General features: G+C 38.2%; 1 protein-coding gene across 5 annotated transcripts in view; it reads right to left on the minus strand.

The window, feature by feature from the left end:
• gria2b (glutamate receptor, ionotropic, AMPA 2b) overlaps positions 1 to 26,634 on the minus strand; it is a 48,551-nt gene that overhangs the window by 7,022 nt on the left and 14,895 nt on the right. For all 5 annotated transcript variants that reach the window (XM_051420667.1, XM_051420663.1, XM_051420662.1 and 2 more), the window contains exons 3-12: positions 17,523 to 17,762; positions 9,355 to 9,551; positions 6,952 to 7,005; positions 6,669 to 6,827; positions 4,824 to 4,991; positions 3,406 to 3,510; positions 3,113 to 3,220; positions 2,607 to 2,813; positions 2,091 to 2,458; positions 5 to 203 (exon numbers count right to left, since the gene is read on the minus strand). In XM_051420667.1, coding sequence (XP_051276627.1) covers positions 5 to 203; positions 2,091 to 2,458; positions 2,607 to 2,813; positions 3,113 to 3,220; positions 3,406 to 3,510; positions 4,824 to 4,991; positions 6,669 to 6,827; positions 6,952 to 7,005; positions 9,355 to 9,551; positions 17,523 to 17,762 — 1,805 coding nt within the window. The remainder of the gene's footprint in view (positions 1 to 4; positions 204 to 2,090; positions 2,459 to 2,606; positions 2,814 to 3,112; positions 3,221 to 3,405; positions 3,511 to 4,823; positions 4,992 to 6,668; positions 6,828 to 6,951; positions 7,006 to 9,354; positions 9,552 to 17,522; positions 17,763 to 26,634) is intronic.

A 26,634-nucleotide genomic window follows, 5' to 3' on the forward strand; every position in this document is an offset into this window, starting at 1 on the left:
TTACCCTAAAAAACTCTTTAGTGGAGCCAGAGTCCAGAGTCCCATAGGCTATCTCAGTCTGTTTTGCCAGGTCCTCAGCACTTTCAATGGGAGAGACCATCCTCTCGACAGTCAGGAAAGCAGCCAGGTTTGCAGTGTAGGAGGAGATGATGATTAAAGTGAAGAACCACCAAACGCCACCGACAATACGCCCAGACAGAGATCTATTGGAAAAACACATAAAGAAATATTTCTTATTATTCAACGCAGGTTCGCACTGTTTTAACAATCATTCACTATCAACATAAGATTCTGTAGCTGTAGTAGGATGAGTGAAATACCTATATTGTGAAGCAAGTAAAGCAATACACCAGAAATTGACTCTTAAAAAACTGTTTCTTAATGCTGTTTACTATTACTATTATTTTAGCAAAAAAGGGTATTAAAAGTAAACCCGATGTTCCTTACAAGTTAACCCCCCTTTAACCCAATCAATAGCAAATGCCATTTTGATTTGACTTATAATTGCAACGCACCTCAGTTAACCTTTCAGCTAACAAACATTTTATTGCAGTGGTTCTATGCTTGATTTGCTTGAGTTTTGTTAAAATTTTAATGCACTAACAAATTAATCTACAGTAACTGTTCTATTTCTACCCCTGATATCATCATAGTGGAATGACTTGTGAAGACAATGCACCCTTTGCTGTGTGCAATAAAAATAAATCTATACTATCTGTATAATATGTAGGGTTTAATAATAGAGGAAGTGCAGCCTTTTTTCAGCTGGAGAATAAACGAACATTATGTAACAATATATAACACTGCCTCCTGATTTGGATTCTTGCTGACACGCCTCACATAATCGGGATGAGATGTAGAAGACATGTTGATTCATCTAATATATGACGCTAACCTTAGACTGTAGTATGACTGCTGACCACAAGTGTCTGCTCTCACAACTTATCAAATCTATATTTGAAAAGTTTATCTGACACTAAATTCATTAACTATCGACTCCTACTCTACTCTACCTACTTCTTTAATAACTATAAAAACAAGACTTACAGGATGTGTATGAAGAATACTAAATGAAAGCATTTACAATCACAATTAAACCAATCACTTTTTAGTCACTGATTAATAATTATTGCACAGCAGGATTACTCCCACCAACAGTGACTTTGCATACATTGAAAAAGTTACTAATTAGTTTACTGTTGCTTTTGCTTATTATTACTGTGCCTAATATAGCCACCTAACAAGACTCAAAGTCTACAGCCCTGCTAGTGGCCCTATGAGGTCTTGTCAGCTAAATCTAGTGTATTGTATTCTGTGACAAAGCTAACGTACAACAAAGCTTAGTATGGTAGCTAACGTTATCTTGTTAACATACAGTAAGTATGTCAACATGTATGTTTGAAACAACTGGATGACCACACTGCATGAGTGAGCATTGCGTGAAGTGCTGCACCTGTGGTATCCACACAGATTGACATTGACATTGAGTTTGCCTTTGAAAAATAAAATACAATAAAAGCCTTGTTAACAAATTAATGTATTCTGTCCACAGCAATGCTAGAGAGCTTTTAATCTTAAACACATACAGGAGATGTTATAAAACTAATTATTTACATGTCTGTGATATATTCTACAGAATGCTTATATTATTATTGATATGACTAAGAACAGGTAATTTTCACTGTCTATTTTTGGTGGGAACTGATGTTGCAGCTGTGACTGAGATGCGCATGAGATGCATTGCTCACATGGCAGTGTAGCTGACCAAAGCTGTTAACAATGGCTCTGAAACAAAAAGCAAGACATTTTGCAAAACTACTAACAAATTGCTGACATTAATCATCCTCCTTTCCACTCATGCTAGCCCATCAAATAGATACTGATATTTCACTCTGGACCAAAGTGTCAGTCAAAAACTGCCATCCATACAAACACACTGCTAGCATAGACCAAATTTACTTCATGGAGCAGTTACTGTGAAATGAGATAAAGCACGTTTACATTCCCAGTTAGAAATGCATGAAGTCACCAGTTATTTCTGGTTAATTAAACTGAGATAAACACGGCAGTTGTTGATTTTTCTGACCTACCTAGGTGAGATGTCACAGCCTTGGCGCATGAAGGCTCCAAGGGAGAACCACAGGCTGTTGAATATGCCAAACTCGTTAGTCGACTCATTGGTCTGGATCTGCCCATCCTCATACTCTTCAGTGTGCCACTCATACGGGCTGAAGCGGCTGACAAGGAACAGCACCACACTGACACCGATGTATGCAAAAACGATACACATCCAGATCTCATAGGCCAGCGGGTCGAGGAAAGAGAAGACTCCTGGTTTGGATTTCTGAGGCTTCTTTATCATGATGGAGATTCCCAGAGACATGAAGGGTTTGGAGAAGTCAATCACCTCCTCCCTGACCAAAGTGATGGTCAAAGGAGCCACTGCAATGTCGGCTTTCTATAAAACCAAAGGACAAAACAAACAGGTTATTAGGTGTATTAAATATTTCATTTTATAGATTACCTTCCAAAAGGCTACAACATACAAAATTAATGATACAGAATAAGAGACTTGTGGTGTTAGTCAAGGACTTGAAGTTACTCACCCCATACACTAACTCTCCAACCATCCCGTTCCAGATTTTGGTCTCTGCATCTCTGGCTCCATATTTCCCATCCCCCACTATTTTCAGTTGATATTTGAAGCCGCAGTGCTTCGCTATCTCTGCAGCCAGATCTACACAGTAACCCTCGTAGCGCTCATTGTCTACAAAAAGGTCGGCGTTCTTTTTCAGCATTACATATGGAGCTTCCTGAAGGACAGAGACAAAAACAGAAAACACTGTTCAGCACAAGAGGTTTGAATTACAATGTAAAAAGCAGCTTCAGAGACAAGGGGTTTTTTTTTACACCAGGTTGACAGGTCATTATGAATACAAGAGGGCACTGCTCGTAAACAAAGCACATCCTTGTAGCAAGAAATTAGTGGCCTGTTGTTATTCTTGTTGTCAGTCTGAAGATACATTCATACAGTGGTGGTGTGCTATTACAAAAACCATCAGTTTATACTTAGTTACACAATCATATTATATTATAATATTATAATATTTACCAAGATAGTGGTGACAATAACAGTTTTGTTTTCCATTCCTGTTGTGTCGTTTGCAAAGACATCAGATTTGGTGACGGCCATTTTGTCAACTTCATTCCAGTATCCAATCTGTCAGGAGAAAAGAAACAGTAAAATTCATGAAACTTACATGCATATGGTTTATACTGATTGCTAAGAGTGCTGCTGTACATATCTGATTCTCAAATTCAAATCACCCACAACGTTGTAAAATCAAAACAATTATTCAATTACATAACTTAATTTCCAGAGAAGGGTACCACCCAGATGCTTACCTTTACGGGACCATTACTCTTTAATTCCATGATATTCACTGAGTAGTTGACTCGTTTGCCATGTTGATCAAACTGGATGTTCCCTGTCAGGCCTTCCACACGCACCTTCAAGACAGAACATCAGACTGTTACAAAATGGCAGCTTCTTCTCTGTCATGTAAAAACAGCTTTTTGGTGTGTTTTGAAGACTGTAATTCATTGTACTGCTTTCTGATTTAAACAGGTAGTTTGATGTGAGTTCATGCGGAAAGAGACAATTTGCACAATTTCAAGAGCTACAAAACACGTTCCTTAATCTTAAACTCTCACAAATTTTAAGTCCTTCAAACGTGAATACATTCCCGCTTGCCAGCTACTAGAGTTGTATGGTTGGTTTGATAGGAAGGGGGTGTTATACAGTGAAAAACATACTGTATGTTATGATCCTAAATAAGATCCTCAAAAGAGGTTTCATGCTGGGCTACAAAGCAGAGGAAGCACACAAGGAAACTATCTGTGTCCAGATTGGGGGGGGGGACTGCATAGACGCAGCATGATTTGAGGAACATGAAAATTATTCTCTATCTCTTCTCTTATTGGCAGCCAACTTAAATAACAAGACCAAGACAGGAAGGACCAGTGGAGGCATAGAGTTACCCTGTGGAGTTTTCTTGGTAACAGTTGTGTTTAAATGCAGTGTTTCCAACCAAAATAAAACAGACTGGGTATATCCTTGTCATCATGTGTTGGCTCAAAAGCTGCTATTTCTCTTGTATATGCATATCTAAAAAAACAAATCTCACCCTGGATACATCTCCATGTTGCCTCACAGCCAATAGGGTGGGTTCAGCTCAGATAGACTTAGAGTGGCAGAGATTTAGTTAAACGGTAAAACCTGTCAGTTGATTGCTCATATGGAAATCCAAGATGATGACCCTTGGTGCTGGTCCCGGAGACCCACTCCATTTGTATGCCAGTGCCTTGATTAAAGGCACTGTCAGGAGAATTAACCTGGGATTCTGTGGAGATCTGTTATCAGTTGCTCTTGGCTTAAAAGACAAAGTCACTTCAATTTTGACTTGTTTTCCAAGTACAGAACCTGTGGCTAAAACCTGAAAACTCTAAAATGTAGGGGAAAAAAACCTCTTTGGCTTCACTTTGGATGTCAAGCTTCATTTCTCAGCAAGAGTGAAGCTAATCTTGCCTTGCATCAAAGGACAGTCTGTGGTAGACCTCTGTTTCTCTTCTGAAGAATAGCTGTATATGTGTGTGCGTCCACGTGTATGGTGAAACCAGTCTTTAATCAATCTCTGTGCAGTACTTTCTGTCTTTTGGGTCAGCGTCTGTCTTTTGCATTTCCTAAGAGAGATCTGCCGTCACCAAGGCAACAAGTATTCACCAACAAAAAGGATGTTATGTTTGTATGTGCAATGTAGTACCTGTTTCAGTGCCCGCTCGATCTCCACTCCCTGAGCCCAGGGAACTGCGGGATTGGCCAGGCAGTCACCATTGTTGGCCCTCCTGGTGAAGTCGATACGCTGTTTGTGCAGGTAGCGGAAGGCCTCTGTCATCACCTGTACGGCATCGTAGGTCAACGCAGATGTGTACTAGGGGAGGATAATAGAAAAGGATGTTAAGAATAGGCATATCTAACCCTATCCATAATTTTTAACCCTCATCCAACCCTCATATAGCTTATTTCTGTGCAATAGACTTATTGTCAAAAAAAGGAGTGTATTTAGTAGTTGATCCTACATAGCTCCAAATCAGCGACAGAAAATAGCCCCCCCCCCAAAAAAAAACCCCACCAAATTTTGCACTTGATTGAGTAACATTTACAAACAGTACCCCTCTTTCTTTAGCATTTTTACAAATATTTAGTTAATATTTGTGACGCATTCTTTTAAGATTTACATCTGGATCATCATCAATGAATGGACTGGGGAGGGAAGTCGCATAATACTGAGGAATGGACTTGTTGGTCTGGATTTGTTGGCATTAACCAAAATCTACAGTATACCTTATCCTTCAAAGATACAACTTAACATTTTATCATTTCTGAATAGGAGTGACAAAGGTAAATATTTGAACTTTTAATACCAAGAAATCACAAAAGGTGATGTCAATAAACTGCAGAAAGCACAGTATGTCCATGTTTACCAGCACAGCTGGTCAAAGATTGCTTTATAGAAAAGGACACCGGAGAGATGAAAAGCAATAGATCTAACACTGGTGAGATACTGCAGGACATAGTTATGTGCAAAATGTGTTTTTGTCACTTGTTATGGGTGGACAGATTTCTAAATCCAGAGAAACTAAATTCCATTTGAGCAAAAAAGGCAAATCTGTGGGGTCTCAATTATCAGGAATGAGATGCTTTGTGACACTTTGTGTGCAGTCTCAACAGCATACATGCATCTAAATATTATGTGATGGTTTGAGGCATACTACATTGGAAGTGTCAAGTCTATTCATGGACAGGCACAACCTCGCAACCTCAACTTTTTAGAGATAGAATAATTAATATAAATTATAAACTTAAATTCACCTATTGAAGAAATCCTCCTCTGAAGTAACACACACACCTCCTGCTCATTATCCTCCCTGGCATCTTATCCTAATTAGAGTGCATTGCATGTCTGGTTCTGGTGGTCTTTCTATTTTTTTTATTTGTTGTATTTATGTTCTGTGCTGCACTATGTTGTAAATGTCAGAGTGATTTTTCACCCAGACTTGAACCACTTGCAGCAGCCGGGCTCTGTGGCAATAAAAAGAACTTGAACTTTGACAATTTGCGGATAAAAGGTGGGAGAATATTTTTGGCGACGGCTGATATTTCAAATGTGAGTAGTTTACAGTGTCTCTTGAGTTTGGAGATGAAGAGTGGGAGGCAAGTTCAGTTCTGAGAGAGCTGAGATTATATTAGTTACATTAAAGGGCTAGTACAGGTAGTGAATAGAAAAATAATTTTCTCAATTCAATATCCTGATTTCATTCACATTGCATGCACATGAAATACTATAATTCATACAAAATGCTAGCACTCAGCTCATGAGAAATGCATGTGTTTGTGTAACAGTGCAAAAGAATCTTTACACAGAGCTGTGTTGAATAATGCACACAGTGTGTACATGTGATGCAGGTGGAGGCAGAATAATTCATGTTGAGGTTACAAATGCATTAGAGCAACTCAGGCACATTAAAGTGCTTACAAAAACATTTTCAACCAACAATGCCACCCCACAAATAAAGAAAAAGAAAAAAAATGATGTGTGCACACTCACCCTTATTTTACTATCGGCTCCAGGATACTCCTTTTCTTCTAGGGCCTCCCATCTCTGGTCAAACTTGGACACCAAAGGATCATCAAAATCAACAATCTGAAAGCCTGACACGTTGGCACCGCCATACTGGATTTTAGATAGATCCCCATCAATGAAACCCTAAAAACATAAAATTGAGACCAAGATATTATCTCTTTACTGTGTATGTGAGGTAATTCTGAAACATATTAAGTGATAACACAATCCTTAAACAAATTGAAGTTAAACAATACAAGTAACTTACCAGATTGGCTATAATGTAGTGGTAGCCTTTAACATGTCTGCCAATTGTGATGACCTGCAGGGTTATGAGACATACAAATATAAAACAGAGGCTTCCACTGGAAATGAGTCTCAAGCAAACAATAGAGCATAATAAAAGTCTCTGAAAAAAGACCTTCTATATGGTTTTGATTTTGCTAATACAGTTAAGACAGATCATATTATTTTTTTTACATCCATTCCTTAATAGACCAAGAGTGTGACAACCAATGATAAGACAATCATAAATGTAATAATAGTTATATCCAAACTAAACAGATGATTACCATTATATTCAGACATTAGAATTTGTCACTATGTCAACCCTTACAGTCCTGGCCATTATCACTGAAGAAAAAAAGTGGTGTTCACATTCACAAATACTGCAAGACAGAGATATCCAATTCCCAATTCACTTCCCTTATCAGTGGAGCAACAGAAAAAAAAGCAGAAAATAACAGAAATATCTCAGCTACGTACCATTTCAGTACCTAACATAAATGGCACACCTAAAACTAATCCTGCTGCTTGACTGGCACCTCCGTTTGTCAGGACCGCTTCTTGAAGCAGATTTGAATAATAACTCCTCGTATCTCCTACTTAAATGTCTTTGACATGATGCAAGAAACTTCCACCTAAACGGATTCTGTTTTCCCCCGATAAACAGGCACCGAGGCTGCGGGCATTGATTTTATTCAGCATTCGGTTAAACAGACGTTTGGCATGCTTTAAATGCTAATCGATAAGCCTCTCTCCTGGGTAAAAGGGAGAGTAAAAATAACCTGTTTATGTGCATCTGTTTTGCCTTTAATTGCAGTTTTGTTTACAGCCTAAATGAACAATTAGTGTAATTGTTATGGGGCCTTTCTACATCTGCTGGACTGCCGGGTCCATGTGACAATGTTGTTTTTCTAAGTGCTATATCAAATGCACATATTATGGCTAAATATCCATTTTTGTCCTACAGGAGTATTAAAGGACAATAAGGTTGTTAGCATTTCTCCTTTGCTTTACTTTAAAAAACAAAAACTTCCTAGTGTTATTTACACTTCACACAGATTTATTTTTTTGTGCTTAGCTCTTTTGTGCTTTAATTTTTTTAATCCATCTTTATTTTCTGTTCAGTGTTATGGACTACTTTTGGTTTGTCTGTTTGCTTGACTGATTTGTGATTTATTTAAGACAAGTGATTCTTTACATGAAGTAAATTGTTGAATTCCTAAGCAATTCACTCATGCTCAATTCAATACAATTAGGGGTTTTGCTGCTACAGCTTTACTTGGTCTGCTATTGTATGCTATGTTGGCTGATGTTAGGCCACGTCAGCAAATTTTAGGTAGAATCTGCTGTTTAAGGAGTCAGTTCACTGATTTTATGACTTGTTTCTACTATTCTTTAAACGCTGCTATTCAGCAGAAGTTACAGAGTCTTACTTTCAAGTGGATCTTAATTTAACCACATAATTGAGAACCAGAAAACACAATCAGTGCACTGTGTTGACTGATCGAATATGATGGAAGACCCCCATCACATTCACTTACATTTGTTTCTAAAAAATCTTAGCAAACACTAGAAATTCACAAAAATGTTCGGTTGTAATTATTTCCTTCCCAACAGGAAGACCAAAAAAAACCTTGGAAAAGACCAATTGGCAGCTGAATATATTCAGTCACCACTCAGTACATGTTATCACAACAGCAACAACTCAACCAGAGGCCTGGGTAGTCATCAGTGATTGTAAAGTGAGAATTCATAGGAAAAGAGAAGATAATAACTTACTTGAGTTGCTGTCAAACCCAAGACCTGCCTCATCCAGTGTTTATCACAATCTTAAATTCCACTTCAACACAAAATCCAGAAGCAACATACACTCAGAATGGAAAAGTTAAAAGTAGACAAGCTGGACCTGACCCTCAGCAGTCTGACTCCTGACAGCAGCTGCAGCTTTAAGTGCAATATTTGTTCCAACAGTTGAAAACATGGCAGCGGCATCCATTATTCCTTTACCTGAATCCCAGCTCACCTAACCGGCTTGAAAGTCTGGTGTCAGACCAATATAACTTACTGTCAGATCAAAGAAAGACAACACCAAAACCCCTGTACTAACATTGTAACAGTGCTGTCCAAATCATGTCAAGATAACAAGTGCTGTAGGCCCTCAATGTATTTCTGCAGATGTATTGAAGTTGCTGAAGAGCTCTCATGGTTCATCAGGTTACAGTAATGAAAGATGTTACAGATTGTTCCTTTGTTGTTGTATAGTGGTGTAAAATAATGGAATTACTCCGATCCCTCCCAATGGGACACTGAACACTTTGCCTATGAAGTCTGCAGTATGCCTTGCTCTGTTAGTAGTTCAACATGGAAAAAAAACTTTACACTCTACCTGCTCCATGATGTCTTTTACTTTGTCCTGTTCACAGTCCAGGATCACCCTCCTCTCTTTCTTGTTCTCCAGATCTTGGAACAGTGAGCGGTAGGCCTCATCTTTCCTCTCATCCTTCAGGTTCCCCACGTTGATAGCTGTCACCTGCCACTTCCTCTCTGCTGCTGTGTCCAGAACAACCTGCAGTGTCGTCAGGCCTGAGGATGGAAATACAGTGGAATTAAAACATTATTCATACTCTCTCTGTCTCTCTGATTCATCCTAGTATTCTTTGGTACTGAAGACTTTTAGAGAACTGTTGAAGTTTAATAGATATCCTGCTGACAAATAACACAAAACAGGTAGTAAAGAATAAAAAGAATATCATACATTGTGTCTGCACTCTTTGTTGACTTTTATGCATTCAATTAAAAAACAGGGTATTTTCGGTTGTATTCCATTTTTTATGGTCTTATTGTATGGGCACAGCCACAAACAATCTTTTTAAGTAGCCACAAAGATGGGAAGTCGTGGCGACAGAGCAATGGCAATGGCAGAAGCTGAAAAAAATATAACTCAAAACAAATTATGTGGCAGACAAGACTTATTCAAAACCATGGATGAACACAGTTTTTTATTGGCTGCATTCACTATCTGTTTATTCAGGCCCTGTGGAGGTTTTACAGAGATTCATGCCTTATGTAAAGAGCTCATCAAGATGAATCACAGGTGTTCTGGCATGAACCTGACCAACATGTGGGAGGAAAGTGGGTCTAACAATACACTTGACTGCATCAAAACCAAAAGTTTTATATGATTGCCTTTTTGAATACAACCTTTTGTGTTTTTCCTCTCAATTTTTGAAACAATTTAGTCATTGACAAAACTATCTCTACTCAAGGTCCACTTACTCATTTGTTCTGAAGGTTCACCATATCACACAGCCTTCAGCAGCACATGACATTTTCTCAGTTGTTACAGAACTGTGGATGTTCAAACTGTCAAAAATGACCAGAGCTCAATGTTTAAGCAGGCATGGAGAATAAGTCCTAAAAGTCCACAGAATGATGAATGCATGATGGAAAAACAGCTAGAGTTCCATGATAACTGTGCAAACAAAGTAAACAGACCTAGGCTCCAGTCTAATTGTCTTTTATTATGTCCTTTTAAACTTAAATAATTGCTTTAAGTGTAAGTAGATTTAAGTTATTATCCTGGCCATTAAAAAGACCATTTAGTATGACGTTATTGTGTAGACTGACCGTCTTTTAGCATCCCCCAACTTTGACTGACTTTCAGCGTCCCTGCACTGTAAGTCGTAGTTGCTTATTAAGCATTTGCCATCTTATATGAGTGAACAGGATTGTGCCATTGTCAACGTGACAACCATTTCATTTCACTTTTGTGACTGGTGGCCCATCCTCTTTTTATTTCCATTCAAACCTCAGTAATGAAGTAATATTTTTCACTGGAATGTTCATGTTTATAAGCCAGCATGGGGCGAAATATCTAAGATGTACTTTTAGTCGTCCATCTTCTGAACATTTTGGCTTGACCAAGGCAGACCACCGTAGTCTGATTCTTTTAGGACCGCGGTTGTCTTTATGAATTCTCATTTACACTTTTCCTTGACCTTGTCATGGTTTCCCTGATAATGTCAAGAAAAAGTGTTTAGTTTTATTTTTGGACTACAGCCCATGAATGAAGATCATTTGACAGCTGTTGTTTCTGAGGTCTGTCAAGTTAAATTTTAATTGTTTCCTGTCCTCACCATTCTCTTGGCCTTAAGGAAGGTGTACACAATCAAGTCACTTCCTCCATTTCTTCCTTATCCCTCACTGGCTTCCCACCTGTGAGAATGACTGAATGTGTTCAATTGAAGCACTCAGCCAGGCTGGAGGCAACTTACCCCTTCTCTTTGTAGAAGTGGGTAAGTGTTAATAAAACAATATTTACATCAATACCATCCTATGTTCTCATGTTATTTCTCACTTTAAGACCAGTAAAAAAAAAGATACATTGAAGAACAGACACATGATGCCGTATCTGAGAAATTCAATAACATGTAGCACCTGTCCATCAGTCTGAAGCACAGCCCTTTCAAGTCAAAGACTACAGTCTCCATTTTAACTTATATTCCTATCACCCTCTCTATCCAGTTTCACAGTTGAATCTCCGCTGATATTGATCCCTGGTCTGCAGAGTCAGTTGGAGAGTGGTTTGATAAAAGAGTTGAGTGTTTCATTCCGCCTTGCAACAGTGAGGTGAATTACAGATGTAATCAATTTCATGCGACACTGCTGTGGTTTTATGATGGCTGGGTGGAAAATGGAAGCTTGCAGTTTTATCTGAATGAACTATACATCATAATTACACTAAGGCCATTATAGTGCGGTTAAATGTGACTTTTTCATCAACGCTTATTAAATGAAATAATTCGAATTTAGAGTGATTCAGTGAAGATTAAGCAAGGACAAAATGCAAATGTTAGAATGAATGTTGATTATGCATTAATGGCGGTTGAGGCTATATTATAATTTTACATGACTGGCTTGGACTGTATGTGAGGATTGGTCTGTCTGTGTATGCATGTCTTAACATCACTGTTTATTTCTTACTGTTTCTTACTATACTTTTTTTCTCACATTTTGAATGGTATTTGCATTATCGATTTTTAGAAAAAGGCGCCGATGTAGCAGCCTCTGCCGTTGTTCTAAAGGAATACTTATAGCTGGAAGGCTTCTCACTTTAGTTGTTACAGCACTACAGCAAGAGAGTAATGTTTACTCAAAGGTTGAAAAAGACCAACACAGTTTAACTAAAAGAAAAATGTATATTGACCAAAATATGAATAATATATATATTTATATCTGTCAGATGGGCATCACAGAACGTTTCTGTTTAAAACACAGTTTAACCAGTGTTCTAGATTAGGGCACAAGGTAACCGTAGCAACAATGTTTTATCTTCAGTTAAATCTCATTGGTGAAAAGGACCTAAACCTAGCGACAAGCCATCTTTAAAAAATAGATGAAGATTTGAACAGAGTTTGTCTGTGGTATGAGGGCTTCAGTGTTTTTTGTCAAGTTACTTGAAAAATGTAATCAATCACTTCTTACCCTATACTTACTGAAAATGTGCTTACGTTATTAATTACTCAATGGCAAAAGTAATTAGATTGTTCATTACATTACTTTTTACTCCTCTGCTCCGTCAAATATGCCTTCCAAAACCAAGGCCTTCAGACCCACATATCCCATCCAACGTATGTCATTTAAATGTAAAAATAGACTATAAAGAGAAGGACTGACTCATAGTCATAACATTAGATTGACAACCCTCCAAAAGTTCTTTCCACACAGTGAATCCTCTGGGTTTACACAGCCTCCAACTCTGAACTTACCTCATTCCTTGATATACAGTGGTTTTACCAGTGGCTCAGTTGGCCAACTAAGACCACAAACATGTAAATAAGGCAATCTTGGAGTTAAAAAGGTGTAATCCTCTTCTTTTGGCTGAGGATAGCCCTTTCCACTGATCTGCAGCCCCTAAGTGAACACCTCTCAGTCTGCACTGAACCGACAGAGACAACCCTGATATCAACTCTATCTCTCCTGGTGAGATTGCAAACAAGTCTACGCCCAACATGTTGGAGTACGCCTAATGCAAGGGATGAGTAAGTAAAACAAGTAATGGCATTACTGTATGGCATTAATCAGTAATGCTTTACTCCCCATGGCATTTAAAATAAAAAGTAGGGTGGACTGAAGCTGCATTATCAGTTTAATATCCTGCAACAGCTTGTCTTTATCGCTGAGTTAATACCCACAAAATCCTCAAAAGGTCACTACACCGCTGTTTACACAATTCTAATGATCTGGCTTTCTCTCTTCAATCTGCCTCACATCAGTCTACTCTAGATATGATAACTATCTACACTATGAACCATCTGATAACTGTATAATAAAAACCTTTGTTGCTGCTCTAAATCCAGAACTCAAGCAGAGACTTGGCTCCACGAATTTCCTCTGCAGTTCCCATATTCCTGTATGATGGATATTCCCCTTGGATAAAAAAAAAGGCTTATTTTCATTTCTGTTTAAAATGAGACATATGTTATGTCTTGGCTTGCAACCAACATTATGCCACCCGTTCAAACAGGCATAGAGCTACTACTGCGTTGGAGGCCAAAGATATGTGACGTGACCTTGCATTTACCCCTGGAAGTTGTCCTAGATTTAAAAGGTCATGGGAGAATAACGAGACATAAACTGCTGGGCAAAGTATCATTTTTGTAAAGCATAAAGCATAGAGGTAATCACAACTGTGATGCTGGAGTAACAGAAACCATAACTTCCTTTTGTGAGAAGATTATTTATTCTCTTAGTGATCACACATGCAGCCTTGACTGTTACAGCTTAACTTCATGTTCATTGATCAAAAACATCTCAATGAGTTGATGTATGTGAATGTATGAGCATATGCATAATATGATGCAAAACTATTCAAATTAGGCAAGAAAATGCTCATAAATAATGCATAAAGAAAAGCAGTTCCATACCTACGTACAAATGCAGCTTCACATTAGCTATAATCTCTTTGCTTCAAGCTATTTTTTCCTCACTCAGCCACTGTGGTAAAGGTCTAACATCCATCCCACAGGTATACCTGTCCAGTTTCGGCATAATACTAAGCACCACTGAAATCAATTGGTAAGTGTTTATAGTGGCTCTGTTTGAAAGATATGAGGACATAATTTTGTGATTTCCTGCATTGCTGCCATTAGAGAAAGAACTTGAATCTGGAAATGGTAATTTCCTCAGAAAAGAAAAGACCCATGACTTTCTAAATTATTTGAATTTGTTACATGGTATTTGAACAAGCTGGATCCACTTGTTAAAAACACTGATAATAGCAGCTGTAAGGTTAGTGCCTGGCTAGGGATAAGCACAAAAACACTTAGTTAAGGTAGGGGAAAGATCAAGGCTATGGTTAAAAGAAAAAGTAATGTATTGTAAGTCTGTGAGGACACACTACTTCTTGCATTGGCACTTAACATTGGCATTGGGCGTAACATGTGAGCTGTAGAATTAAATGCAATTCTTAAGAATATTGGGCTGCTTTTACGGGAATGGTGACCCAGGTTGTCCCATTTCTTTCTTCCCTTTTTCTCGTTCTTCGTTCCTTTCCTATTAATCCATCTGTCAGTACTAAAACATCAAGGGTTTGCTGCAAAAATGCACTTGTAAAGTCTTAGAACTTACATCTGCAGTCAGTGAGACAAAGGAATACAAAAAAGAGTGCCTATCCACCCACATACATACATCCATTATCTAAACTGACTTACTGACAACAGCTGACATGGTGGTGTTGGTTCATCCATTAGTCTCAATGTGCGAATAGAATTCATCATAACCAGTGGCAACTCTATTGCCTTCTCTCCCTCGGCTCCCTCTTTGACGGAGAAACACCCACACACTCATCCTTGCATCATTTACCAGCCAGCTAAGTCACTTACAATCTCTCTTTCTCTCTCTCTCTGTCTCTCTCTCCGTCTCTCTCCACACTTTGGTTGCCATGGGAATGAGTGGATCACACTGACCTAATTAGACAGCCATGCAATGATGAAATATGCACAACAGGGCCTTTAGTGCCATGGCGGTTGTACAGTAGAGACAGCAGGTCAGAGTTAGCATTAGCATGAGGACAATCTAAAAGAAGCTAGTTGAAACCTGCCCTCTGATTTTGCAGAGGAAGGGTATTTGATTCTGCTGTCAGTCAGAGAAAGGGCTGACTGGGAAAATTAGCAGTGGATTGTGGGAGAAGAGAAATAGGAGCTTGTGGAAAATAATGAGAGGGAGGCTTCAGCATAATGTAAAAAACTCTAGATAGATCTGTAGTTAGAAGGAAAGACAGAATGTGTGTGTGAGGGGAAAAGGTGCAGCGGGGGAGTTTAAGTGATGGGAAACAATAGAGAGGTAATACAGAGCAAAATGCATCAAATCCCTCCTAAACCATTGGCACCACACTGTAGTTAGCCTTAACACTAGTGTATAGAAAAGTAGTGATCCCACTTCTTTGAGTAGATTCACTTCCTATTACCTTAAGCAACTCGGAGAGTCATTTAAATGTTCTGGTAAGCCATCGTTTGGAATTTATCAAGTATCATTTAACGGCTGTTCCTTTTAGTGTGCTGAAAATAAAAATAATTAATGATTTTCCTTAATTAATGGGAGGTAAGTGTAACCTTAAAGTGGAGTATCCCTGTGAAAAAGAATTGATAGTGTTATTCTACTGTACTACAGAGGTCTTAATTCTATTCTGTCATTGCAGTAACAGTATTCAAATAGAATTATCTGTGTAAAGAGATTTCCTTTCATTGCAGTATGGTCCCTCTGTGTAGAAGGCTGCATTGTTCTGAAAGGGTACAAGTCGCAAAATCAAAATAATTAGCAGATGACACAACAAAATTAGTTACATGACACAGCAAAGCCAGATAACGTTTTTACACTTTAGCTTTCTTGCACTCAGCTTTCTGCCGTATAATATTCAGAGACTAGAAAACTCGAAAGTCTTGGATTGTGTGCAGAAACATTCAGAGAGTGAAGAAAAACATCTGCTAAAAATATGTAAATTTCCAGACTTATATTAGTGCCAAATAGAAAAAAAAAATCACTGATGAAAGGGATCAAAGAATAGAGACAGAATAGATTTGAATATGAAGTAAGTCTAGATATTACAGTTCGAGGTTGGATAATTTTTCATCATTGACTGACTTTCATAAAATCAATCCATGATCTTATCCAGGATCGCAATTACAGGTGCATAGGCTTTTACTTATGACTGCAAAATTTCACGTTTTAAATAAAAAAGGGAGAGTATTTTCTTATCAAGGACATCATTGTGCTGTATTTAATGACTTTGTGTTTACTTAAACTTGCAGATTAATAAAGAATGAGTGCTATCTTTCAGAATGCACTCATTTTGACCCTCAAGCATCTCTTAATGGTCTCAGGGAGGTCTGCTGATTAATAGACCGGGAGGTTGGTGATGCATCATGTTGAGGTAGAGCTTGTGACCAGATAGTCACCACTAACCAGCTGGACGTGTGTGTTTGTATGTGTGTGTGTCTTTGGTGAGAGGGTAAGTGGGGTGGTCTCCTCACTAAAAAGCACCATTGATCCAGAGGCCAACAACACAAGACTGGGTAGCTCCCAGGTGTGAATGTAAGTTTATTGTGTGAATGTGAAGCAGTGCAGAGCTGAAAAAGAACATAAAGTATATGCTTAACGAATGTTACTTACATAGAAAAGAAAACCAAATTGTTCAATATTAGATGTGCTGAACAGATAACTGTAAGTACCCTTCCATGATACCAATTATTACTTTGCTTTTGGTAGTTTATAATATGCTTTTTAAGATGTATATTTCCCCCAGATGGCCCGCTTTAGTTTAAATAAACATTTATGTTTTTATTTTTCTCTCTTTATTTTTGGAAACAAAAAAAAAGACTCCCAAAATCTGACCTTTTGGTACAGCTCAAATTATTTTTCTATAAACAAAGCTGAAAATGTGTTCATGTTCATATAATACACACATAATGCAAACAAATCATGCCTCTGTGAAGAACAAGTGTGGAAGTCCACATCTGCAGGGCACATCATCTCTACTGTACGTCAAAGATAACTCTGACTGCCTCCACTCCCCTTGATATTACATAAAACAGACTCTCAAACACAGGAGGTGCTATAGTTGATTTTATGTGACAAGCTGTTTGTCATGAACCAAAATGCCCTTTACCTTGCTTTACCTGCGTTGTGCTCCATGCAGTTGCAGAGTTTGTTTTGCATATAACTGGTGTTTGTGTTGAAAGAAGCAGTCTGAATACAATCTTCATCAATCAAATCAGTAAAACCAGTAAACCCTTTTTTTGAAAGAAACATAATGACATTGTTTAAGCAAAGGGAAATTTGAAATGAAAAAAAAGAAAATGTAATTTCAAATCATCGAGCTATAATTGCCTCTAAATATGTAGCTATTAACCTCATATGTATTCCATTACACTCTGTAATGTCCTCCCAATTAAATTTCCAAAGGAAACACATCAAAAGACAGCACTGGTGGCAACTTTTGGGGAATCAGATCTAGAAAGATGCTTTCAAAGAGACAAAATGGTGTCCATGTCTTACCTCGATCACTGTCGTACAGGTAGGCAAACTTGTCCCACTTGTAGTACTCGATAAGGCTGAGGAGGGGCCCCTTGATATCAGGTCTCATCTGGATGATAAACTGCTGGTTCCCATCCAGAGGGAAGCTGGGCGTTATGAAGGAAACATGGAGCGTCCCACAAAACGACGTGATGGTGTTGACAGACTTCTTGTCGTAGAAACCGAAAATGGCATACACTCCTCTTGAGAACTGTGAACAGACTGAAGCAGAGGAAAGATTTTTGTTAAGAGGCTGGTTGATGTTTGCACACATCCACTAAATCTTTCTGTTTTTATGGTAAAGCGTTCCTTGTAGTGAGTTTTTTTCTTTAATGTCAGGAAGTATTTTGTCAGAACAACAACAAAAAAAAACTCTTCTGATATTTATTTGTGTTGCTTTCACACCTCTTTGCCATAGCTCATGACAATGTTTATATCCAAGACCTTTATTACAATCCTTTAGTGCACATTAGGGCTGCACACAAGCATTAAGGGAGGTCTCTTTCAGTTTCTCTTTCTGCTGATTAATGGATAGCTTTCCATAAGCTCTGCCAGGGGAGTGCTTGTATTCAGTGGTAAAAGATCCACTGTGCCAGTTACTATGTGAAACTTTTATGAGTGTCCCTATGACTTTTTGATACAGTGGGAATAAACAATGTTGAGTTTGAGTACACCAAAACTGTACATTAATTCTTCATATGGGATATTCATCTGTGCTGTGCCATGATATGCTGTAATGCTGATGTGTTGTGTTTGATTTCTACTCAGGCAGAAACCATTTCCGGCTTCCCCTATGAGAATATGTAGCAGAGCACATATGCTACAGTGCACTGCTTCACCACCACCTAGCACTAGATGTGTCCGTGGTAAATTACATAGCATTAATAGAAACCTTTAGAGAAATTCTTTAGAGGCCAATAAACCAACATCATTGCCTTTGTTATGATTATTTTTATATGCAAAAAGCATTGATGATGACTATGGGTGTTTGCATTGAATTATTTGTATCACATCCTCATCTTGTTGACTCTGCAAAATCATCTTTGTTAAATAATTCACGATCCATACTCAGGTACATACAGTACAGTACCTGTGCTAGTCTGTAACATTCATTATGCACAGACCAGAAAAGGGCACCGTTGACTGAAGGTAAACATGAAGGCTGAATGTCTAAGTAATCCTGAGGTTGCAGGCTGTTTCTCAAACATTGCACCAGGGTCAGCAGATTGGCATGCTGCTTGTAAATGTGTATTGATCAAATGTAAGTTAATCAGGCTTATTGACTTGGACATATGTGTCCTCCAGTGTAATTAAACTAATGAGTCATTTCCTTTTCCACAATATAACTGTGATGACTTGCTGACAAAGGGAACTGGAGTCCATACGTCAGATATTAGCTTGGTGTAAGTGCTATAGGCCTCCTGCCACTTGCTGTGGCCTTAGCAACATGGGAATGCGGGAATGTTATCAACAGATTCACATAGAAGCTTTGCTCTTCAGCCTTCATGTTAAGAGGGGCTGTTATGGAGAGGTTTACTCAATTCCTGCTTAAAGGTTTCACATGTACAATCAGTAAGCACTCTTTACAGCCACTTTCTTGTACTGTTAAGCACCGAGCAGCTTCATTAGTGAAGTTTGGATTGAAATTAACTGCAGCTCATTAAAATTTGTCTCTGGCGAATGAATCAAGCAGTCTGCAGTATTCAGGGTTCATCTATTCTCAAACTTTGTCCCTGTTGAGCAAGACAGACTCAGTTGAACCATGAAGAACTTAAATTAAACTAAGACTAATTCTTCCTGTCTCAAATAGGGTTGTGAAGTTATTTCAGGTGGCTCCTGTAGTAAAAGTCCCATTTATTTTCTGCACAGACAATGTTGGAGTAGGTGGCTGATAGCTGGAGAACTTCAAAGGCTTGAATGGATTTGAAAGTCAGCAGATGAGCATTTGCGTCACAAAATATCTTGTTGTTTGTTAAAAAAAACTAATGTACAAGCCTGAGTTTGTGTAAGAATGTAAAGAAGTTAATTATCCCACCCAATTAGCATTTTGGATGTATCCAAAAGTTACATGTGCTTCTGTACAGTGATTATGTTGCATGTAATGAAAATCAGTCACTAAAAAATACATTTGTTAGAAAACTCATAATTTCTGAATCTTAAAGGTGGAGTTGATGCTTGAAATCAACAGCCATTTTATGGAGTTCAGCACGTTAGCATGTGCCAGATTTACCGGCACCCTATCTTCAACAACCGCCTTACCCCATTTCCCCTCCCCATCCCCTTCCCTCTTTGCTGATTGGCTAGAATTGTGTTGTGTGGCTCAGTCCTAGCCACTTTGTTTGTTTCCAATTTACAGAGTCAGGACTGTGTACAAACAAGATTTTTTTTCCTAGAGAACACACAGAACAGACAGCTAGCAGACTGCGAGGAGATGAAAAAGTGTATTGGATTAGAATTGCTTACTGCACCTTCTAGTTGAGTGTTGAATGAATTTGGCAACTGTGGCAGTGTTTTGTTCTCGCAACAATAATGAGGAAAAATAAGGAGAAAGGTATTAAAAAGTAACTTAATAAATAACTTTCCATGCTGATAAAAGTGTGTTTCAGCTCTGTGTGCTCTTTTGCACATGTTTTACCCAACAGTGATCACAGTATACTGACTCACCCACTCTGGAGCAGACTGCTACATCACTGCTGTGAGGTCAGAAGTTAAAGCACAAGAAGTCAGCAGAAACAGGATTTTCAGGGATTAAGTTGTTCTTTAATGGAAAATAATTATAAATAATTAATTGTTGCTGGTTAATATATACTTGGCAGGTATACTTTTCTAAAGGTACCATCCCTTAGCAAGTGAGCCAAAATGTTTAAAAGTAGGTTGAATGCTCTACTTAAGTACATGAGGCTATATTTTGTGATGCAGAGAGTGTTATTCATACACTTTAAACTCAGAGTTTCTACTTAGTCTGTGGTATTCAAACCATTCACACCATAATCAAAAGCTCTATGGGTTTAAGGATACTTACAACCCCTTCTGCCTTTTACCTCCTCAAGACATGCAGAGCTCATCAAGAATGGGCCAAAATAAGCAGGGCAATGCCAGCTTTTATGTTTTTCCAAAATCTTACACATCCATCAACTTGAGAAAATAAATGTTCATCAAAGTCATTCGAGACAAACTGTTACCAGCAGTCTGATCACCTCCATCAGTCTACGGCAGCCTTCCTAATCTTTTTAGCAGATGACAGTGGTCGGTGAAGTGGCCACAGAGGCCACAGAGAGATCAGACCTTGTTAATCTAATTTTACTTTTGTCTAACTGGGTTTGTTAACATAATCACAATCTAATAGGAAAACGATTCTGTACACTTCAGTTAAGAGGATAAAATATTCCTTCAGAGGAGAGGTTAAGTTACATGTTAAACAAGTGATGGCACATGGGAAACAGGTGACTGAACTGAACAAAGCTTCAAAAAACATGAGAGCAATGATGAAAAGTTTTCATTTGAATTTGCTTTTACAAATAAAATGTAGTCTAAAAATCTGTAGGACTAATGGTGAGATAGGGAATATTTAGTCAACCAAATTTCAGTCTACAATTGTAATAATTTTGTCACTTAAAGCCTAACCAGAACATTTGTTTTTTGCAATGTAGTTTGCTATGTCGAGGTAAGATAAGGGATGGTTACAGTGACTGATCTACATTTAGGTACTGTGGTCATCCCTGGGGTCATTCTACTGCAGAGTACTATATAGGCTCGTGTATTACACAATGTATAATTAAACATACACTATAAGATTATATCCATTCTAGATTACCTCTTAAACTTGTGTTTGTGGGTGGTGTAGGATTTTTAGCCATGTAGGATTTTGTTTTGTCCCTCATATCCATTTGAGGGGAAAATATTGTTCCATTCCCTCCCACTACATTTGTCTACTATTGTTATAGTTTCTTTTTAAATTATAATTTAACAATGATATTATAAAATATGATTGTTATATATAATGTTGTTATAGGTTATACTACTGAACACTACATACAATAGTTAGAATTATCTCCAGTTCAACTAACTACAATAATGAAATGCTGCTTACACATTAATGTAGCATCCAGTTTTCTAATATTAGAAATAGAAAAATGAAAATACTAATGATGCTGAGTGCCCAGTTCTCAACAAGAGAGAATATCATATCTTATACAAATATACTTATCCTTTGTTTAACATTTTACTTCTCATCCTCCTTGAAGCCAATAGAACTGTACAGTTTACTTCTGTCTCTGTGTCACTCTCTGCATTGTCATGTTTCTGAGGCTGTCTTTGCTGACACTATCGCACTGGTGAGCGTGCTGAGTTTGCCCAGGATTAAAATGCTCTGAGCTCATGCTTAGAGACTGGATATCCCCATGACTGTGCTGCAGCTTATGCGAGAGCGAACAGTTTGACAACATGTTACTTTATTACCAAATATGGTAATTCACATCCAGAAGCAATGCACTACCCATTTCTCCATGCAGCGACGGTTTGGAGGGGATTTTGCTGGAACGTGACAGCAAAAGAATGAAGAGCAAGAGGTTTTTAATGGGCAATCGTGTGCCTCTTCAATGAGGAATTCAGAAAATGTTTAATTGAGGAAGAAAAGCCAGCCACAAACAAGAACTTCTCGAAACAGTGAGGATTGTGAAAAAAAGCCATTAAGCCTCTGTCACATCTGACTGCTTTTCAATGAAACCAGGGAGCCCACGGTAATCTGAACACAAAAGAAAAGAAGTGACTGGGTGTATTTCTTCTACAGTGTTGAAGAGGTCACCCTAATTAAGCACCATGAGCGAAATGTTGAAACAAATCTTATTATCGCTCACTACTGGGTCTGTAAGCTGTGGTAGGGACTCCGTTTTCTGCTCTAGCTTCATGTTTAAAAAGATAACATTTTAAAAAAAATGCAATTTTCACTTAATCTGGGGGAATGTTCAAGTAAGATAAACACACTGTTGACTTGGGGACTTATAATCCTAACATTGTGGTTACAGACAGTAGTACATAGTGCATAATACACTGTATGTGCATGTGTGCATGTGTGTCTCATTTGTCTTTGTTGTGTTTGTTTGTGGGTGTGTGAGCTGGTTGGTCTCAAAAGTTCTCAATTGTTTAATCTGTGAACCCGTAATTGAGAAGTAAATGAGACTTCAGTTCATTTAAAATTTGGAAAAAAGAACAAATAAGTCATTAAAATAGCTTCCTATTATGTTTTTTTAGGTTGTATATCTACTTGCACTTCCTGCATGTGGGATTGTTTTCTATCTCTACAAGCAGGTGAAACTGATTGTCTGATTGAAACTGCCTGGTCACATATGTGGTTGTGAGTGTGGTTCATTGTGGATCGTGTGCCCCAATGCAGGAGACACTTCCAACATTCACATTTAGTGAGAAATCAAGTTGTCGAATCAACTTTTGGGACTTTCATTAAAATATTTGTAAGATTGTTGGTTTTGCCAACAGATCTTTTGATTTATTGTTTGGCTGCTTTAAAAAGTTCTGTTGGAATTTTCCAAATTCAACTGGAACTTATAGTGTATCAACAGATGTGACTGCTCTACCTTCCACCGAGGAAGTTAATATTTCCCAGAGATATGTTTAAAGACCTACTAGCAGAGTAGAATAAGACATTTATCTCTTAAAATATACAAGTACTTATAGTATATTCACACCAGCATTAATCAGAAAACAAGATGGATCACTTGAAGTTATGTTAGTTTGTGTTTGCTTGTCTAACGTTGGGTTTAGAGTGATGTCTGCACCCTGGAAAAGATTCTCAATTCTTTGTAACAATTTAATGAGTTGTTCCTGCGGTTCCTGAACATATTTCATACCACGCTTCATATAAGCACTCATTAAACACTCATGGTCATCAGAAGGTCCTAATCACCTCATTCTCACCAGCATGTTAAGTTTGTTGCAGCAGTGACTCTGGCAGTGCATCACCTTCCGAGGAGAAGGTGTACCCTGTGAAATATATTTAGCCGTCCCAATTAGCTGACCTCGTTTTCACCACTGTGGCACTGAAGGCATCTCCAACACTCCACCACTGTTTACATTACTGCTCTGTCACTGATCAAAGATTAAACTTGCATAAATTAACTAATTAGCTAATAAAACATCCAAAGCCAGCTCACATCCAATATGCTTTGCATCAGTTTGAAACTTTACGAGAGGATGACGGATACTGGCAATTTATTTGGTCTTTTAACAAACTTTATTTCTGTGTTGCAAACTTTTTTTTGCAAATTCACTTCTGACTGTGTCAAATGAGACATCCAGACTAACATATGTGTATACCAGGGTTTGGTGACAATAAAATGATTAAAAATACATCATTTTTAGGTATGTTTAAATGTCATAGGTGTCATACCATATGTAGGCCTTAAGATATTTGCAATGGCTTTTATCATATTTAAAAACATCTGAAACAACATTTAGAAATATAGTGACTTATAAAAAATGTTTGGCATTTTCTTTTAATTAAGAACTGATTGGCCAAGGTCTACCATAATGGGCTGTGTTTTGCAGAAGTGCAGCAGTCTAATTTTCTCTCAGACCACTTAAATTACAAAATGCTGAAAGGTTATTATGTCATTCTTGCTCAGTGACCCCAAACAACTGCTGCCTACCACATGTTTCATGGAAAATGAAATCAAACAAGCAAGAAAATTATTAATCTCATGCTTTACAATACAATACAATACAATACAATACAATAGATGTTTAAGTAGTTGTAGTGATCAGAGAGGACACTGATTAAATCAGCAGTGGACATCTGATATTTAATAGAAGACCAACAGAGGCCCATTGCATCAACAAAATGATGAATCAGTTTAATACACACACACGCACACAGACCACGTCACTGTGGTGATGATCATCAGCAGTCCAGTCACAGCTAACAGAACTGACTGTTAGATATCTCACCCTCTCTAACACTCCTGTTCTCACCACAGAGAAAAAGGCCTCTGGGCTTTGGGGATTTTATGTAAAACTGATCTGCCACCACTCTTTCCGTCAGAGCAGCCTGAACACATTTGTCACTGATATAGTTGCTACACAGATAGATTTTCACCTTGTGTCCAGCAAACTGGACAAACCAGGTGGTTTGTCAGTGCCGTTCAGAACTATCCTTTTGACTGTTCGATTAATTGGCTGACGTAGCGTAGATTCTACCCATATTCTACTCTCAAGTCTGTATGCTAAGTATAGCTGCAGCCAGCGGCTGGTTAGCTTAGCTTAACATAAAGTCTTGCAGCAGGGGAAACAGCAAGCCTGGTTCTCTCCAAGGCAACAAAATCTGCTGACCAGCCTACCAGAACTTCTGAAGCTCACTAATGAACATTTGCATGCTCATTGTCATCATCAAAACTATTGTGGATTGTAAATATATTTGCCAGACTTTCCAAATGAAAAGAGCATTTTTATGTTTCTACTTCATCCAAGGCACCTCGACAACTTTTCAAGCATTTAAAAAACATCATGTTTTAGCTCTCCTAGGTGTTCTCAACAATTTCTAAGGTCTTTCAGAGTCCTCTTATCTGTCCTGTGTTGCTGTAGGTAAAGCAAGGACAACTCAAAGATGTTTTTGAGACCAAAATTGTTTCTGTCTTCCTAAACACTGTAATCAGACTCACTCTTTCTTTATTAAGTATTTGCTTCCCTATCATTAAACCTTAGAGACGTCAAGTCAGAGACGTCTCTGACTTGAGGCTCTGACATAAGAGCAATTTTGAGACTTTCATCTTTTCTTCTCATCTAAATTAATATGCTATTTTGCCCTGAGCTGAATTCCTATTCTCACAATTGCCAAAGGATTTCTTACGGTTAAAAGATGATAAAAGACCTGATATGCTTCACCCGGCTGGTGAAGCAACATATTTATCAATAACGTATGAAATGTATGGCCTGTAGGCAGTGTTTTATAACTTCTAAGAGCTTTGTCTGCAGCCCATAAAGGCTTGGCATGCTTTCATTCGCTCTGTAGACGGTTGCCACGGTAACATATTTCAGCCATGTTCCCTCTCTACACTGCAGAAAATATTCACCTCGACACATCATTTCATGTAGTGTTTTAAATCTCATTTTTGGGCCAAATCAATTACATTTCTGGTTATTGACCACAAACACTTCATTTAGAAATTGTTAGGTTTACATTTAGAAAGGTTAAACTCGAATTTACTATATGACAAAACTAACTAACTTCTGAAAATGATACAGCTGTCAATAACTAATTATAAAACTCATTTATTGGGAAGGAGACATGCAATGCAGCACCATGGGCTGTTGCCTGGTGACAGCTCTCAGTCACGCTCTTGAGTGGCCGATAGGAAGACTTCTGGGAGGTGTCACTGTGGGCCACCGAGGCGCACTGGGAAGTGTTTTTGTTTGCCTTAGAGCAGCTCTTCCGGCAGCTGGTTTCTAGAAGAACAGTGCAGCTCAGTTCTTATCAACTTCTGACCCCCCCTCCTCCCATCCTATTTCTCTCTGTCGCTTTCTTGCTCTCCCCCTCTCTCCTTTTGTTCACTGACCTGTTTCCTGAAGGCTTTCTGATGGCAGTGGATGGAGGATGGAGGTTTCACAAGAATGAGAGTCTGATGAATGTTCTCTATACTAAATGTACTAAATATACACAATGTGTGATCATTGTAAAGCACCCCCAATGTCCCAATCGTCATTTCAGCTCTGCATTTAGTTGTTTATCTACGCACTTTTGAGTGCTTTCCCAGGAGCTGCCTACACAGCTCATCTATGCCAGTTATTGACTAAGTTGGACTGCTGACTATAGCTACATCGCATACCAATAACTACCAGTGTGTTGCACTTCATCAGCATTTCTTCTGTGTATCTTAAATCAGTACCATAAATACCATCAAAACAGCTCCACAGATGTTATGCATCAAAGTCAGTGTAGTCCTGATTAGTATTCAAATCAAATTATAACAAAAGGATGCTCTTAAGTTAAACTGGTGTAGGATCCAAGGTTTTTGGAGCTTGACCCACTCTAAGGAGATAAAATTGGTAGGTCGCAGCCTTTTAACCATTCAGTTTTTTATTTATT

The sequence above is a fragment of the Dicentrarchus labrax genome, unplaced genomic scaffold (genome assembly GCF_905237075.1).
Source record: "Dicentrarchus labrax unplaced genomic scaffold, dlabrax2021, whole genome shotgun sequence".
Taxonomy (NCBI): domain Eukaryota; kingdom Metazoa; phylum Chordata; class Actinopteri; family Moronidae; genus Dicentrarchus; species Dicentrarchus labrax.